The sequence below is a fragment of the Plectropomus leopardus genome, chromosome 8, assembly GCF_008729295.1.
Source record: "Plectropomus leopardus isolate mb chromosome 8, YSFRI_Pleo_2.0, whole genome shotgun sequence".
Taxonomy (NCBI): domain Eukaryota; kingdom Metazoa; phylum Chordata; class Actinopteri; order Perciformes; family Serranidae; genus Plectropomus; species Plectropomus leopardus.
In genome coordinates, this window is record NC_056470.1 from 23581320 (window position 1) to 23596390 (window position 15071).

At 39.8% G+C, this 15071-nt stretch overlaps 2 protein-coding genes across 3 annotated transcripts; one reads left to right on the forward strand and one right to left on the reverse strand.

Annotated features, from left to right (window-relative positions):
• Positions 1–44: 44 nt before the first annotated feature.
• Positions 45–9029, reverse strand: qars1 (glutaminyl-tRNA synthetase 1). The gene is made up of 23 exons (XM_042492285.1): positions 8842–9029; positions 7850–8000; positions 7031–7140; positions 6867–6942; positions 6712–6776; positions 6536–6589; positions 5572–5635; positions 5401–5475; positions 5174–5259; positions 5000–5086; positions 4816–4915; positions 4649–4727; positions 4322–4561; positions 4125–4217; positions 3871–4008; positions 2963–3050; positions 2713–2859; positions 2489–2590; positions 2319–2411; positions 1759–1886; positions 1054–1120; positions 827–952; positions 45–680 (listed from the first exon to the last, which is right to left on the reverse strand). The coding sequence occupies exons 1-23, from the start codon at positions 8950–8952 to the stop codon at positions 630–632; spliced, it is 2331 nt and encodes a 776-aa protein (XP_042348219.1). The 5' UTR covers positions 8953–9029; the 3' UTR covers positions 45–629.
• Positions 9030–9285: 256 nt separating this feature from the next.
• On the forward strand, positions 9286–13346 carry ogg1 (8-oxoguanine DNA glycosylase). 2 transcript variants are annotated; one of them, XM_042492012.1, is made up of 7 exons: positions 9286–9726; positions 10937–11301; positions 11410–11589; positions 12130–12308; positions 12394–12541; positions 12637–12686; positions 12767–13346. In XM_042492012.1, exons 1-7 carry the CDS (start codon positions 9605–9607, stop codon positions 12959–12961), a joined length of 1239 nt encoding a protein of 412 aa, XP_042347946.1. In that variant the 5' UTR covers positions 9286–9604; the 3' UTR covers positions 12962–13346. The 2 variants fall into 2 exon arrangements, with proteins under 2 accessions (XP_042347946.1, XP_042347947.1); XM_042492013.1 differs by having other exon boundaries at positions 12791–13346.
• The last annotated feature ends 1725 nt before the right edge of the window (positions 13347–15071 follow it).

A 15071-nucleotide genomic window follows, 5' to 3' on the forward strand; every position in this document is an offset into this window, starting at 1 on the left:
CTGACATCAGTTTCAGAATTTTCTAGTTATTAAAACAGACAATGCAGTTTTTCAGCAATTATTTATTGTCTCCTGTCAAAAGGACACATGTACACCCCTCTGAATATTAAAAAACACACATGAATGTTTGGCAGTGATCCACCACCTTTATAAGAAAGTCATGTATGGCATCTGAGAGCATCTCCTTTGTGTAACACCAGCTCAGTGCAAATATTAAATCAACCTACATGAGGTCTTTGTTAAACAATGATCAAAGTTGCATTCAACAAAGAGGAAACACTGTAAGTGAATATCATTGCAGCAGATATAGAAAAAGAGTCAATAAGACTCTGACACTGACTGACCAAGGCTGAGATTGAGCAAAGAAGTGACACTGTAGTAATTTTGTTTTCAGAGCCAACAAATCAATAAATAGAGTCATATTTTCCATTTTAAGTGGGTCAGATTCTTGCAAGAGAACTGTGGTTCAGAAATTGGGTACTGTAATTATTACAGTGTTTGATTCTGGGTCAGTCTCAGCCTGAGCGGTCTGTGCACTGGCTGATATTTCACATTAAGAGACGCAAACAATTTGGACATGTATCTGTGGGCTCATGGGAAGCAGGAAGTGCAGCTTGATCTTAAGTCAATCAGATCTTCCCGGGGTCTTCTTTGAGGGTGACTGTTCTGTTGAAGACAAGCTGCAGGGAAAGACAAAATACACTTACACTTATGTTGTTTTCAACCAGAATAGATTAACAAATAATTCCTTAAATGAGCTAAAACAGAAGCTTGCAAGAAATTCTAATATATATATATAACACACAGTTGTTTGGTCTTACTGTACCTTATCTGCGGTGCTGTCGGGGTCCAGGGAGAAGTAGCCAACTCTCTCAAACTGGAATTTGTCAAAAACTTTTGCTCCCTTCACTGAGGTATCCACTAAGGCACTGCTGATCACATGCAGGGAGTCCTAAATGACAAAAAGAAGACACACAAACAGTCACTACACACACCAACACATCTCAGTTGATGAAAGCAGGCTTTCTGTCACAGGAGAGCAGAGGAACTCACGGGATTGATGTCGGTCAGGAAGCCGTTGGGCACTTCAGACGGATCCTCTGGATGTTTGTGCAGGAACCTGCAAACACAGTAAGATGTTTTGGTTAAAAAGTTTACCATGCAATACTTTATATATACTTATACAAAAGTAATCCCTCTTAATCAGCACTTATGACCCACTAGAAATGTGTGGTGGTGTCTTTATCTGCAGAGACACTGCCCTCTTCTCATTTTGCTGTGTCTCGGTGCAGTAAGAACTTCGGAAAGATAGTAATCATCACTTTAAGCAGCAAGTGCCCAAAAGAAAGCTACAAAATCGTGGACACAGTGCAGGAGAAATGCAAATATAGCAAGGTGAAGAAAAGATAATTCCCACATACTGTCCTATAACTTGCAATAAACTTTTAGACTTAACCTGATGAAGGTTTTGAGGACTGAAACTTTGTTTGATTAAGAAAGTTTACTGCAAGTAATAGGACAGTGTGAAGGAATTGTCTTTTCTTCACTTATGGACAATCTCCTCTTATGCACCAGTCAACAAGATTTTCGAGGTGTGCATGAGCCTCCACATTCAATTATAGCGACGTGACACCTGAATCTGGACTTTCTCTCCCGCTGGTGATACTGTTTACAAGCAGTGACCGACATTTCCTGCATAACATACCTTTTAGTGAGTTTTCTACATGGAGTATTGGTGGAGTGATTTTTGTGACTTACAGTCGTTCATAAAGGCGCACTTCACACAACAACGGCTCGCTGACCCAGTGGATGAAGGCCTTTGGTTTCAATGCAGTCTCAGAACTGCAGCAGCTCACCTCCAGTTCTACCACTTTACCCTGAGTGTCCTGAGAGACATAGCCAAGACAAAGGACATGTTGTGAGGACAGATGGCAACATAAAATAGTGTGTAAGTAGATTAAGACATCCACAGAGGAAAGTAAAAATTACTGAGAGCGTATCATGACAGGATCGCACATATTCTTGACATTTCAGTGTAATAAGCCCATTGGGAAATCAAATATGCATAAAACTATCTATAATTGAATAGTTATTTTACCTAAAGCACTTGACAATGTGCCTATCATTCTTACAAACAAACTCTGCAAGCTATCTTAGCATTTGAGGAGTAGCTGCTTATTTTCTTACTGCCGTTAGTTGGCTAGGCATGCTAGCTCCAGTAGTGTACACTACCCACACCACCTCCTGTCCCACCTAGCGAGTACATTTCACCTGACAAATCTGGTCTGACTGCACCGTAAAAACATCTGGAGCCTTACCTTGATGACCTTCTGGAGAGAGATGACATACCCCGCGTGCCTTAAACCTACAGGCTGATCTGGGGTCAGACGCTTGTAGCCCTTTTCCATCACCTGCAAAAGGAGAGGAGAACATCATCATCATTTGCCCGCAACCCAAAATTTGCACAGATATAGTCTGCTGCTTGTACCTCTCTGAAGTCACTCTGTTCAATGAAGATTGTCCGTGAAAATGGGACTGTGTGGCTGCCCTTGGCCTCGTTGGCAGGGAAGTCTGGTACTGGTACATCTGACTGATACAGGAAAAAAAAGACAACATGAGGATTCAGCACCTATGATTTGACAAAACATAAAAATATAAAGAACATCACAAGCCCTCGGGGGACAGTTTAATCACTACGTATTTTTGACAAACCTTGAAGTTCTCAGGGAGGTTAGTTATGGTGACTTTGAGTGGGTCCAGCACAGCCATAACTCTGGGTGCCGTTTCATTTAGCACGTCCCTCACACATGACTCCAGAAGGTGGGGCTCTGTTGTCGTCTGGGAAACTGTGACTCCGACCTGCCAACAGATGCAACTTATTATAACACCACAGCACCATACTCAAGCATTTAATTACTAGTTTCTCCATCCACCCATTCATCCTTCTGTCCATTGTGCATACCCGCGCACAGAAGTTGTTAATTGCCTCTGGTGGGAAACCTCTTCTCCTCAGTGCAGTCAGAGTGAAGAGTCGGGGATCGTCCCAGTCTCTGAAATTAGATAACATATTTTCAACAGTTACGAAACAGATTCTGTGTAGCGTGAAGACAAGAAGCTGTGGTCAATATACTGCAGCCCAAACTACAGTGAGAAGAGTACATGGGTTAAATTCACTCATGTTATCAGTAGGCTCTCTTGTAAAACCCTATATTTCGTGATGGATGTTTTCATTTTAGAAATGGTGTATGTGAAAATTGACCTGTTTTTCGGAATGAACAAGATAATTATCTGAGAAAAGTTTATGTGGAAAAAGAATCAGGTTGTTTTTCTGAATTTATGAGATATTAATCTTGTGAATTCTCATTTTCAGAAGTATCTCGTGAATTTAGTAAAACAAGGGCAGATGTTTTTTTCCCCCAAGTGAATGCATTATGCATCCACACAACTCACTATATTCTACAGATTGTTTAATTCAGTGTTTTTTTTTACTTTCTCATCCTGAAGATATAAATGCTTTTCATTATGCACTGACAAAGATACTCTGTCAGTTTAAATTTGTGCTGTGTTAAATCTGTTTACACTTCTAGGTCCAACCTTGTAAGATTGCTGTTGTGAATTTTATATAAATGTGACTCTGGCTCATGTGGCCAAAATGTTCAATTTTCACAGATTGCTCTATCTGGGCTATTGTACAAACATCGCTTCTAAAGTAACGAAAACAAAACAACACTTATTTTTAGGTGATTATAAACTAATGAAAACATAGGTATGATAATTATACATCATTTCCGCCATTAGATCCCTCAAAATTCTGCACACTGGACCTTTAAAATAAGTAACTTACATACAGTAAACAAATGAATATTTTACCTGACAACGCCGGTCTCCACCAGTTTGATGATTTTCCTCTTGGACACAACAGTGTAGGTGAGGTTCAAGCGGCCATATTCCCACTGCACAGGGCAGTACACATCCAGAGCGTTACACAGCCAGAAATATGATGAACGCCTTTCATGAAAACACAAAGGAACCAACACAGAACATTAACAATGATTTTGTATGCATCCAAGAAAGATTATGATACAGCTGAGCTAACAAAAACAATCCAAAGAATTCATGTATACCTGGCCTGAAACTCTTTGGTGCACAGTGAGTGTGTGATGTTTTCAATAGAGTCACACAGACAGTGGGTGTAGTCATAAGTGGGGTAGATGCACCTGCACAGAAAAATAAGACACAAATAAAACACCTCTTGTTGTGAGAAAGATGTTGTATTTAAGTGAAACTACCTGGATGAAAAGAATGGTTGAGGTTTTCATACCATTCATCTCCTGAGCGATGATGTGGCGTGTATTTGATCCGGTACGCCACAGGGTCCATCTTCCCGTCCTCCATGACCATCTTCATCCTGAGCGTAGCCTCTCCCTCAGCAAACATCCCCTTCTTCATCCTCTCAAACAACACCAGGGACTCCTCAACGGGTCGGTCTCTCCAGGGTGATGGAGGAACATTATGGCCCTTCAGTTCCTCACCTTTCTGGTGGCACACGTACGCGTGACCCCTGAAGGAACACGGAGAAAAGAATCAAGCATCATCGACCTGCTTGTGCACAATTACAAACACACACGCAGACAGTTCCTACTCTCACCTGCGAATGAGATCCACAGCGAGGTCGTAGAGTTGCTGAAAGTTGTCCGATGCATGCGTTATAGCATACGGCTTGTAGCCTGCGTAACACAGCAATATTGATAAGAAACTGTCTTCATGAATGTAGAGTGTACGTGAAGCTTTCATCACATCAAAAGTCGAACTCACCAAGCCACTCCACCATGTCCTTGATGGCAGTGAAGTATTTTTCCTCCTCTTTTTCTGGATTGGTGTCATCATACCTCAAGAAACAAATCCCGTCGTTTGCCTAGAGGAAAAGACAATGTTAAAAAAAACTGCTGCATCAGAGAGAATTAAACAGCTTTTGGGTGGAGGACAGAAAGACACGTACCTTTGCATAGCCAAAATTGAAGTTGATAGCCTTGGCATGTCCAATGTGAAGGATACCATTGGGCTCAGGAGGAAAACGAGTACGTATCTAAAAAAGTTCATGAATGCAGAGGAGAAAAATCAGTACCCATAATCACATTCTTCTCCAAAAGCAGCACATATAAAGTTTTTGTACCTGTCCACCAGTGATCTCCAAGTGCTTTTTAAGCAACTCCATTGTCTTCGGTGTGACCACATACCCCTCAGTTTTATAGTTCTCTCCTGTGTGACGGAAAGTAACGATGAAACATCAACATACACAGAAAGTAAATCCTTTAAATTGCTCTAAAAGGAGAGTGAAGAATAAAAAAGCATCGAGCACATAAACAACTGCATCTAATTGTTCAGGCGGTTTCCTTTCACCTGGTTTATGGAACTTCAGCGCCTCTCCTCTGAGCTGCTCCATTAACGACTTTCCCTCCCCGGGCATCGCCTCACCTAAACAACCAACAAGCACAGTTAAAAAATAAAAAATGTTGACACAAACATAAAATTAAATTCACTTCAATCTGCCGTCCACTGTCTGATGCTTACCATTCACTGCCACTTCCTCCTTCTTTGCCTTTGTGTCATTCTCTGCAACTTTTGCCTTCTGGGGCTGAAAAACAAATAAATATACCCCCAAAAGCAATGTAAGCAATCAGTGTAATGATTAAAGGACATTTGCTGTTTTGCAGAGACTTAAATGATACTCCTCTTGCTTAAACCTTACCAATCCAACCCAACAAAGGCAATAATTAGGCCACTAGCCAATCATCAACAGAGTAAGGCTGGTCAATCCTTCGCTATCCAGAGAAATGCAAGTTTAAAAATAGAAACAGCTGGCCTGGCTCTTCCCAAAGGTAACAATATTCATATGCCAGCACTTAAATAAACACTTAATATCTAATTTTAGTAGTAGTTTAAATCTGCACAAAAATAAAGTCTAAAAATGAAAGTTGTGATTTCACATGAGGCCATGTGCCAAACTACTTCCAGGGTTCCTACGTTTTCATGGACAAAATTCCAAAACCTTTCCAGGACTTTTTAAGGGCTCATAATACCTTTTTTTTTATGCCCAACTTGTCCGATGTTTCCCAGCGTATCAGATTCTTACTTTATTTCAACAAATTTTGAGGTAGTGGGCATACATGAGGGAGAAACTGAACACAGGGAGGAAATGGAGCAACGCACGTGATAAAAAAGAAAACCACGAACATTGACACATTTAAGAAATATGCTAAATGGACGGCTACAGAAAATAAATGTACCATTATGTTACATTGCCTAGAAGTTTATCCAAGGAAATTATTGTAACAATTTTACAACAAACAGCAAACCAAAACTTCTCCTAAACTTCTTCAGACCTGGAAAATGAGTCTGTTAAATTCCATGATTTTTCCTGGTTTTCAATAACCGTTGGGACCCTACACTTTTTGGGTGGGCACAGGAATAAAATAAATAATAGTATTTTTCCAATATGTTCAATTACTCCTTTCCAAAATATGATGCATGTTACCTTAGGTTTCTTCTCCAGGTCAGCCTCTGTCTTGGGACCTAAGAGGTGCAGGACCTTTAAGACCAAAGCCACAGTTAGTTACAGTATATAGAGACAATAACAGAACATCCTCAGATACAAATAATCAATCACATTGACAGACACATCTAAACTTATTCTCCTTCTTTAAAACACACCTGCATGTCCACCTCGTTTTTGACGACCTTTCCGTCGGCCCATTTCAGGGCAGAGCGTGCCTCACCTGCAACAGACACCACAGCTCAGAGAGACGTGCTCATTGTCTGTCAGGCTTTTATGGTTTAAAAAAATTTAATTAAGTGTGACATCATACCCATTAGCAGTCCCATGTTGAAGTGGTACCTCTCCTTTAACAGCTGTTCCTTGTGCTTCTTGATCACCGACTCCACCTGCATGACATTCCACTGTCACTGAACACACCATGCCCAGTAAAGCTCATAAAAATGACTTCTAGACAGTGTAAGATCGTTCACTTACTGCATCTTCGATCTGCTCCGGTGTTATGACCACACCTACTCCACATGCTTCTTCAAACTCTTTCTGATTGATGGGGCCCTGAGGATTACTCTTCACAAATTCAAGTGCAGCTGCATAAAGGGGGGAGGAGGAATTAATGGAGCAGGCAGTCCTTTTCTCCAGTTATTTATGTCCACAGACCTTTCTCATTCATTTTGGTGGTTCTTTAATCAGGTTGGCACTCATTAATTATGGTTTCCGGTCTCGATGCTTTGTAATTGTGATCGTGGTAATTTATTTTGATCTTTGTTAACACTTTTCCATAAAGAATAAATAACATCAAGGTTTTAAATTAAAAGGAAAAATAAAAAGTATAGACAGAAAGATTACAGGCTGAAGCTTAAGCTTATTAAACCTACTCTTTTTTACTAAGCATGTTCTCATTAGTAACTCATTTACTTCTAAGTTTCAGTTTTATAAAAGAAAAAAAATATTAACAACAAAGAGACAAAAAGGAGAAAAAATAACAAAATTATGTGTGATACTGAAACATTTCATGCACACCCTAGTTTTATGATGTTTGTCTACCACCACATAATTATCTTTTTAAAATATGCCGTGTGAACTGCACAGTTTTAAATCCTTGTCATTACCACAAGCTTCGCAAGCTTTCTTCAGACAGAATTTGCACTGGGTGTGGTGTCAGGATGCATAGTTTATATTCATCAATAGCGTTGTTACCCAGACTCTGTTGGCAAACCATCAAACTAAAATGCATATCATAGTGAGTCTAGACTGAAAAATGTCAGGTTGCAACATGTTAGAGACATCAGAAATCACCTGCCAGTTGAAGCTCTGTGCAGATTTTGCTCTGAGCTATACTGTCTGAGAGGAATGCCAGGCGTTTGGTGTCTTTAAGGCGAGAGGCCAGACTGTACAGCAATGTCCCCATGGCTTTGTCCACTCCTGATGCCCCACGGGCACGCTGGGCCTATTGAAAACAATTAGAAAATACAGGAATTACTCGTTTTGTCCCTTAAAATGTGTGTATGTCAATAGCTTATGGACTATGTTACAGTCAGACAGGGAGGTGTGACTATTTTTTCCTTTTTTTACCCCCTGAGAAGCTTATCTGTAAACAACCTCAAGAATGTGAAAATGAAAGTAGAGTGACCCTGCAATGACAACTCAAACGCGAGAGACGTAACCAACGGAAGGTACCTCTAAACGCAAAGTTAGAGCACCTTTGGGGACTCTTCAGGGCATGTCAAATACCTTTTTAAGCACTGCATCTCACAAAAAAATAATGCAGGATTTTTTTTTTTTTAATTTTTAAATTCATTTTTATGATTGTTTTTTTCAGGTAACTTTATTGGACTTTTGTACTCATTTCTTGCTCATTTTGGGTCATGTTTTGTGAAGTTTCTCACTACATTCTTCCCATGTTTTAAAAGAAATCTAACCAATATGCTCATGTGTCAAAGGGTTGATAAAAATAGTTTTATTCTATATGTCTCATTTAAAATTTTGCCCAAAATAAATCGTTTGCACTAACTTACCAGTTGGATGGTTGGTTAGTTAGTTAACCAGTTAGTTAAAATCAAATAACAAATCTGTGGTGAAGAAAAAGTCAAGTCACTCGGGAGGATTGAGGATAAAATATTTGTGGTTCTTTTTCGTGAGGAGAAAAGAAAAAGTTGCGCCTCAGCCACCTCCCTCCTCATAAATAACGAACAGTCCCTCACAAAGTGAAGAAAAAAAAGTAGCTGTCAGTCACATTTCACAGCTGTCCCTCCAGGAAGTTGAGTTTCCCCAATTTCGTTGGGTCTTACCTGGATAATCGCGTCCTTCAGGGCGGAACTCAGCGCCTCATTTTTTAGCGTTTCTTTCGCTTTCTGCTCACTGAGCCCGATGGAAGTGAAAAGTGCCAACGTATCCGCCATTTTTCCACCGTATTCACCGGTTAGCTTGAAGCTCTCAGACACGCCACCTCCTCACACGACTTTTCTCCTCAGAGAGAGAACCACTTCCGGTACACCCAAAAAAAAAAGGTACAAAAATATTAGCCAATGACACACCGCGGGCCTGGATAGTATTGACCAATCGTGAATGATCTTGATTAAAGTTGCCGCCCACTATGAGCGAAAGAGCCAATCAGCAGTTGTGTTGACATCGGTAAGGAAGGCCTACCGGAATCTGTGTAATGTTGCATCAGATTGACATTTAAGTTATTTCTGATAATTATTTACGTAAAATTAGGACCATAAAATGTTCTTATATGATTGGATAACATATTAGATAACAAACTTTACACGTTTTAAAGCTTTTCTTCTCAATTATGGGCAGCTTCTTAATACTGTGTAAGGTCTTTGTTGTCCATCATCTTTCAAACAGGCTAAAATAACTCCGTGAAAGTTTTTTTTACACTGGTTGCAGTAAACATTAACTGTGCACTGAAACTGCAGCTCCCCGTTGTGTCATTTTTTAAGAATTTAATCAAGGGTTTATTACGCTGCCATGGAAACAGTTTTATAATGTGGGCTCACAGTGTATGCTTGTTTTAACCTCTGAACAGTCACCAGGGTAACGGTTAGCATGACAACAGTTATGGCCAAACATGCGGTGCTTTCATCGGGTGCAAAAATGTGGAGATCTCTGGCCTGTGCAAAGTCAGAGCTGCGTCTGGATCTCACTCTTGCCTGTGGACAAACTTTCCGGTAGGTTGGTAAAACTCAGGTGTACTCTGTATCAGCACTATGAGCAACAGGAGAGTTGCAACACAGACTAGTTGCTCACAATCTTTTTCCTCAAAAGATCCCTTTTCTATCATTATGTAAACTGACGACCCCTGACTAAATGACACATTTTATTGATATTTCATGTTATATTCCGTTTGTAACAACAACAGTGCAGAGCAGCTGATAAACTGTACTATTAAGCCAAACAGGGAACCCAATAACTACAGAAAATTTGTGTAAAACAGATTATTCTTCATTAAATTTGGGCAGATTTACTGTGAATATGCCATGAGTTTTCCTGATATTGTTAGGATTTTATTAAATAGAATTTTCTGTCTTTTTCTAGCAATCACACGTACTAAATTCAGTGTTTTCCTCTCTCTGATATTTAGCTGTTGTTGTATTAGCTGCTGTTTTTTACAAAAAAAACCCCACACAAATACAGAAGTAACACAAAGCTCAGCAGAACATTTGTCTACACAGTTAATATAATTAAAAGAAACCAATATGTATGTTGGAGAAGAAAGAAAAATCAGTGGTGTTAAGAATAGGTTATTCTTTTGACCTATTAAATTAAGGTAACTTAGACTTAGACTTAGACGACTTTATTGATCCCCGGAGGGAAATTTGGTTGTCACAGCAGCCTGGCACGTAAGACATACAGAGACATACATAAAAAAAAAAATAAGAAGAATAATAGAAGATACAAATAAACATAAATATATAAAAATAGAATAAATAGAATGCTGAGGTAGTGCAAAAGAGTACTGAGGTAGTGCAAATGCAGTGGTAAGGTGCAATCTGATGATGGTAAGGATACAAAGAAGAGCAGGAATTAGGACAAGGCTGGTTAGCAGAGAGGGAAAGCTATTAGAATATAGATGGTGTTTAGGTCTTCACTGTGCCCTGTATGAGATTTATTCTAAATTTATATCTTGAATTAAAATGTATAGTTTAAAAACATTTTTTCCTTTAGTTGTCTTTACAAATAGAATGAAAGGCAGAGATTTGGCCTTCTGTGCATTTATTTTAATAATTTAGGTCCTCTTACACCCCTTAAATTCATGAAGGTCTCCTGACCCCCTATGAAGCTTTGGTGACCCTTAGAGGGGGTCAGGACCCTTTGATTGGGAACCACTGGTTTAGACCCTCCATGTTTCTTTGTATATTAATACATCTCAACCTACAGCTGGAGAGAAACTGCAGAGGGCCACTGGACTGGAGTGATGGGAGGACGAGTTTGGACTCTGACTCAGACAGATGACACTCTTTGGTACCACGTTTACAAAAACCAAGGCAGGCAAGAGGATGGAAGTGACAGGAAGAGGAAAGCAGTTGTTTCTCTTCAGGTGGAAAACAAGGCAGAGAAGAGATTCAAAGGAGCTCTGAAGAAGGAAGAGGAGGAGCCAGTAGCTGTGACTCCAGTGCAGGACACTGAGGATGAAGAAGAGATGCTGAGAGATTATTTCCAGCTGAATGTGAAGCTGGGGGATCTATACAAGGAATGGGGAGCAGCGGACCCCCACTTCAAGCGCATTGCAGACATCTTCACAGGTCAGAGTGTGTGTGCATGACCAGCTATTATTACACTGTAAGTAATGACAGAGCCAATGTCTGTTTTATGAGAAGTGACTAAACATATATTGTTTGGTCTCTCCCTAGGTGTGCGAATGCTGCGCCAGGATCCCTCCGAATGTCTGTTTTCCTTCATTTGCACCTCCAACAACCACATCTCTCGTATCCAAGGCATGGTGGAGAGGCTTTGTGAGGCTCTGGGCTCCCCGCTGTGCCAACTAGATGAAACATCTTACTACAGCTTTCCTTCCCTGTCTGCACTCACAGGTACTATAATTAGTGGTTTAAATCAAAAAGTAAATATTACTATACTATATTGGTTCTTTGGTCAACAATATGATGCATGCTGTTATGACAAAGTCTTCTAAAATACGATACCAGTTCAATTCAGATCAGTTCAATTCAGTTCAATTCAATTTAATTCAGTTCAATTCAATCCAATCCCGTTCAATTCAATTCAATTCAATTCAATTTCATTCATTTCAATTCAAATGTAATACTATCTTTATTTCTTGCTTCAAGTGCCTAAATATGTAATGCAGCTGTGTACAAGTTCATCAAGTTGTTTTTATTTGTTTGCTATTTCCAAGATTTTATTTGTTTTCTATTTCCAAGTATATGGAGAAAAAAAGTTGTTTCCCACAGCCCAAGGTGCTAACACATAATACACAAAATACAGCATAGTCACGAACATACATGCAGGGCAAATAGAAACGTTCAGAGAAAAAAGGAAAAAATCCTGCTGAGTCATGTTCACTATCCATTGTCATCATAATTGTTGTCTATTTTCTGCATTTTATTTGTCAGACAGCAGCGTCGAGGCACGTCTCAGGGATCTCGGTTTCGGATACAGGGCTCGGTTCCTTCAGCAGAGTGCAAAGCAGATTTTCGACACCCATGGGCTCCAGTGGCTTGAAGGTCTACGCAGTGTCCCATATCCACAGGCCCGTGATGCTCTGCGCACACTCCCTGGTGTGGGCACCAAGGTAGAGAGGAAAAAGGGCCTCTTTTTCTTGAAGATGTAACTGTAACTGTAACACCTACCTGATCATGCCCTGTGTCTCTGTGTAGGTGGCAGACTGCGTATGTCTGATGTCCCTGGATAAGGCAGAAGCCGTGCCTATAGACACACATGTGTGGCAGATTGCTAAACGTGACTACAACTATGCTTCTGGCAACGGACAAAAGAGCATCACAGATAAACTTCACAGAGATATTGGTTAGTATTCGTGCACCTCATCAGGAGTATGTTTCCAGTTTTAAACAGAATAATGCTTCTCGAAACACGATGTCCAATGTACTATTTCTGCACAGGGGATTTTTTCAGAAAACTGTGGGGTCCGTATGCTGGTTGGGCACAGTCGGTGAGTGTCATCAGTGTCTGCCCTTTAGTTTCTCTTACAGTATGTCTGCTATATACTCCCAGTGTCTTTATCTGTTTTAGGTGTTGTTCTGTGCTGACCTCAAGAAGTTCCAAAAGCTGAAGGAAATGCCACATCTGAAGCAGCCGAAGAAAGAGGAACAAAGTGAAGAAGAGATTAGGGCAGCAAGCAAGAAAGCAAAAATTAAGACGGAGGAAAATGGAGCTGTGAAGAACACAAAGTCAGCACCTCAGAAGAAAGCAAAGATGTCTGTCTAGAATGAGAAAGTTATTTCAGGTAAACAAGCATCTTACATCAAGACTCACATCACATTACAATGCCACATTTTTCTCACACTTTGGCTAACTTTTTTAAGAAAAACAACTGTAATGAAATAAATACATAGAACGGTATTCTTGTCATGATATGTAGCAATTTATTGCAAGGACATTCTCAGGGTTTTCTCTTTATGATTGATTGATTGATTCACTATTTACGTGTCATGCACATAATGTGCCCAACCCTCATGGGTTTATAAGACACCATAAGAAAAAAAAAAGTTAATGTTTTTTTTTACTGTGACCTATTCTGTGTCTACCTTCCTATGAGTTCAGTACTACAGTACTAATACAATGCACTGGTGCTTTTTAAAAAATAAAGACAAAATAATTAATTGGCTATTTTTTCGTGTATGTATTTTAAAAGAAAATATCAGTTATAGCACTACAGTAGATTGGCTCTCACTCCTGCTAAATGTTGCTCAAAGATGCCCATAGATGGCAGTATGCAACTGAAGATATTGCTCTGCAAGATAATATCACACAGTGGTCCATTTGCTTTTGCTACTTGCTTTTTTTAAAAATATGAGAACAACACAATTTACTATTTCCCAGAGTGAATACTCTCAGCTAATCCCCCCCGGCTCCTGTTACACCATGCACCAACACATCAGTGCAGCTGCATGCATGACTGAAAAGGTCATAGGATGCCAAAATAGTGTGTTGCTTTCCTTAAGAGCATTCCCAGCATCAAAATAGTATGTGCGTCGGATCATAAAAAGCTGTTTGAATGGCTGTGTAGTGGCATGGTGTCTGTATGTTTATCTATAGGCATTAGTTGACTGTGTCAGCTGGTCTTTTTATAGCAGGGATTGCAGTTATCTGCTGTCACTGCTTGCAGCCTGTGTGACTGTCTCTGGTGACAACATGGACATTTCTCTCGGGGTGTTTGACCTACTACTGTCCCTTTATGGCAATGACTGAGCAATATTTTAGTTTAAAATACATGGAGAGAAATCATTTTAAAATGTGGCAACAGCATACATGCCTATCAAACCTCTTTCTTGCCCTAATTTAAAGGCATATTGTCTGACATGTACAAGAGCAGGTGCATCATGCATGTTGCTGTTGTGTGTGTGTCTGTGTGTGCATGTCTTGAATCCATAGATGATGTTTATTTGTGGAAGTGTGTGCAGCCATGCATGTTAATGAATATGTGAGTCAGTTTTCATCCCCACTCTCGTTTGAGCTGGACAGAAGCTGGGGCCCAGCTTCAGGGCAAAGTCACAACAAAGAAGATAAGCAGAGTAAAAATAGAGCTGGGAGAACAGTAATATTTTTTTTTTTTTTTTTTTAAAAAGACAGAGAGAGGTGAAAGTGTGCTGGAGGTGGGGGCATGAATTTTAAAGAAAAAGTCACGCATGCATGCAAGTTTACACGCAAATACTAAAACAACACAACAATGGCCCGCGCATTATGTAAGAGATGGGTCTCAGCTTGTGCCGTGCCCTCGGGAATTATTCAGTTGAAAGGACATCTCTCATCGTGTCTACTTTATCTCAGAGGGCTTCATTACTTTCTGCTGCTACCAGGGGGCGCCACTTCTTAGAGCTCCAACAAAAAGGAAAGGCCTCTTGGCTATACCCAGATGTGCAGCTGCAAGATTGAATTTATTTGTCTCTGAGGTGACAGAATGTGAGAGATGGGTTTGTGGATGACCAGTTGTCAAGTGTGTGTGGGCTCTTAAAATCAAGTGTTGTCAGAGTGGTTGATAAGCACAAAATCCCAGTATATGGAATTTTATATAGACATTCATATCATAGTATTCAGATAATCAAGAGGAAATCTGTTTATGGATAAACAACCAGGTGATTATTTTTGTTTTTTATTTTCTACAGCGAATTACATGCCTGAAAAATTGTGTTACATCATTCCTGTTCACTGATTTGCAACATTGCCCACAATGGCCTAATTTGCCAAGAGATGATGAAGCGATAGCTACCATATATATGAAAATAGTAATACAGAATGAAAGACAGATGAATAGATAAACAAATAATAAAAACATAAAGAACTATTACTCTTACCCAGAAACTGAGCCAAAACTAAA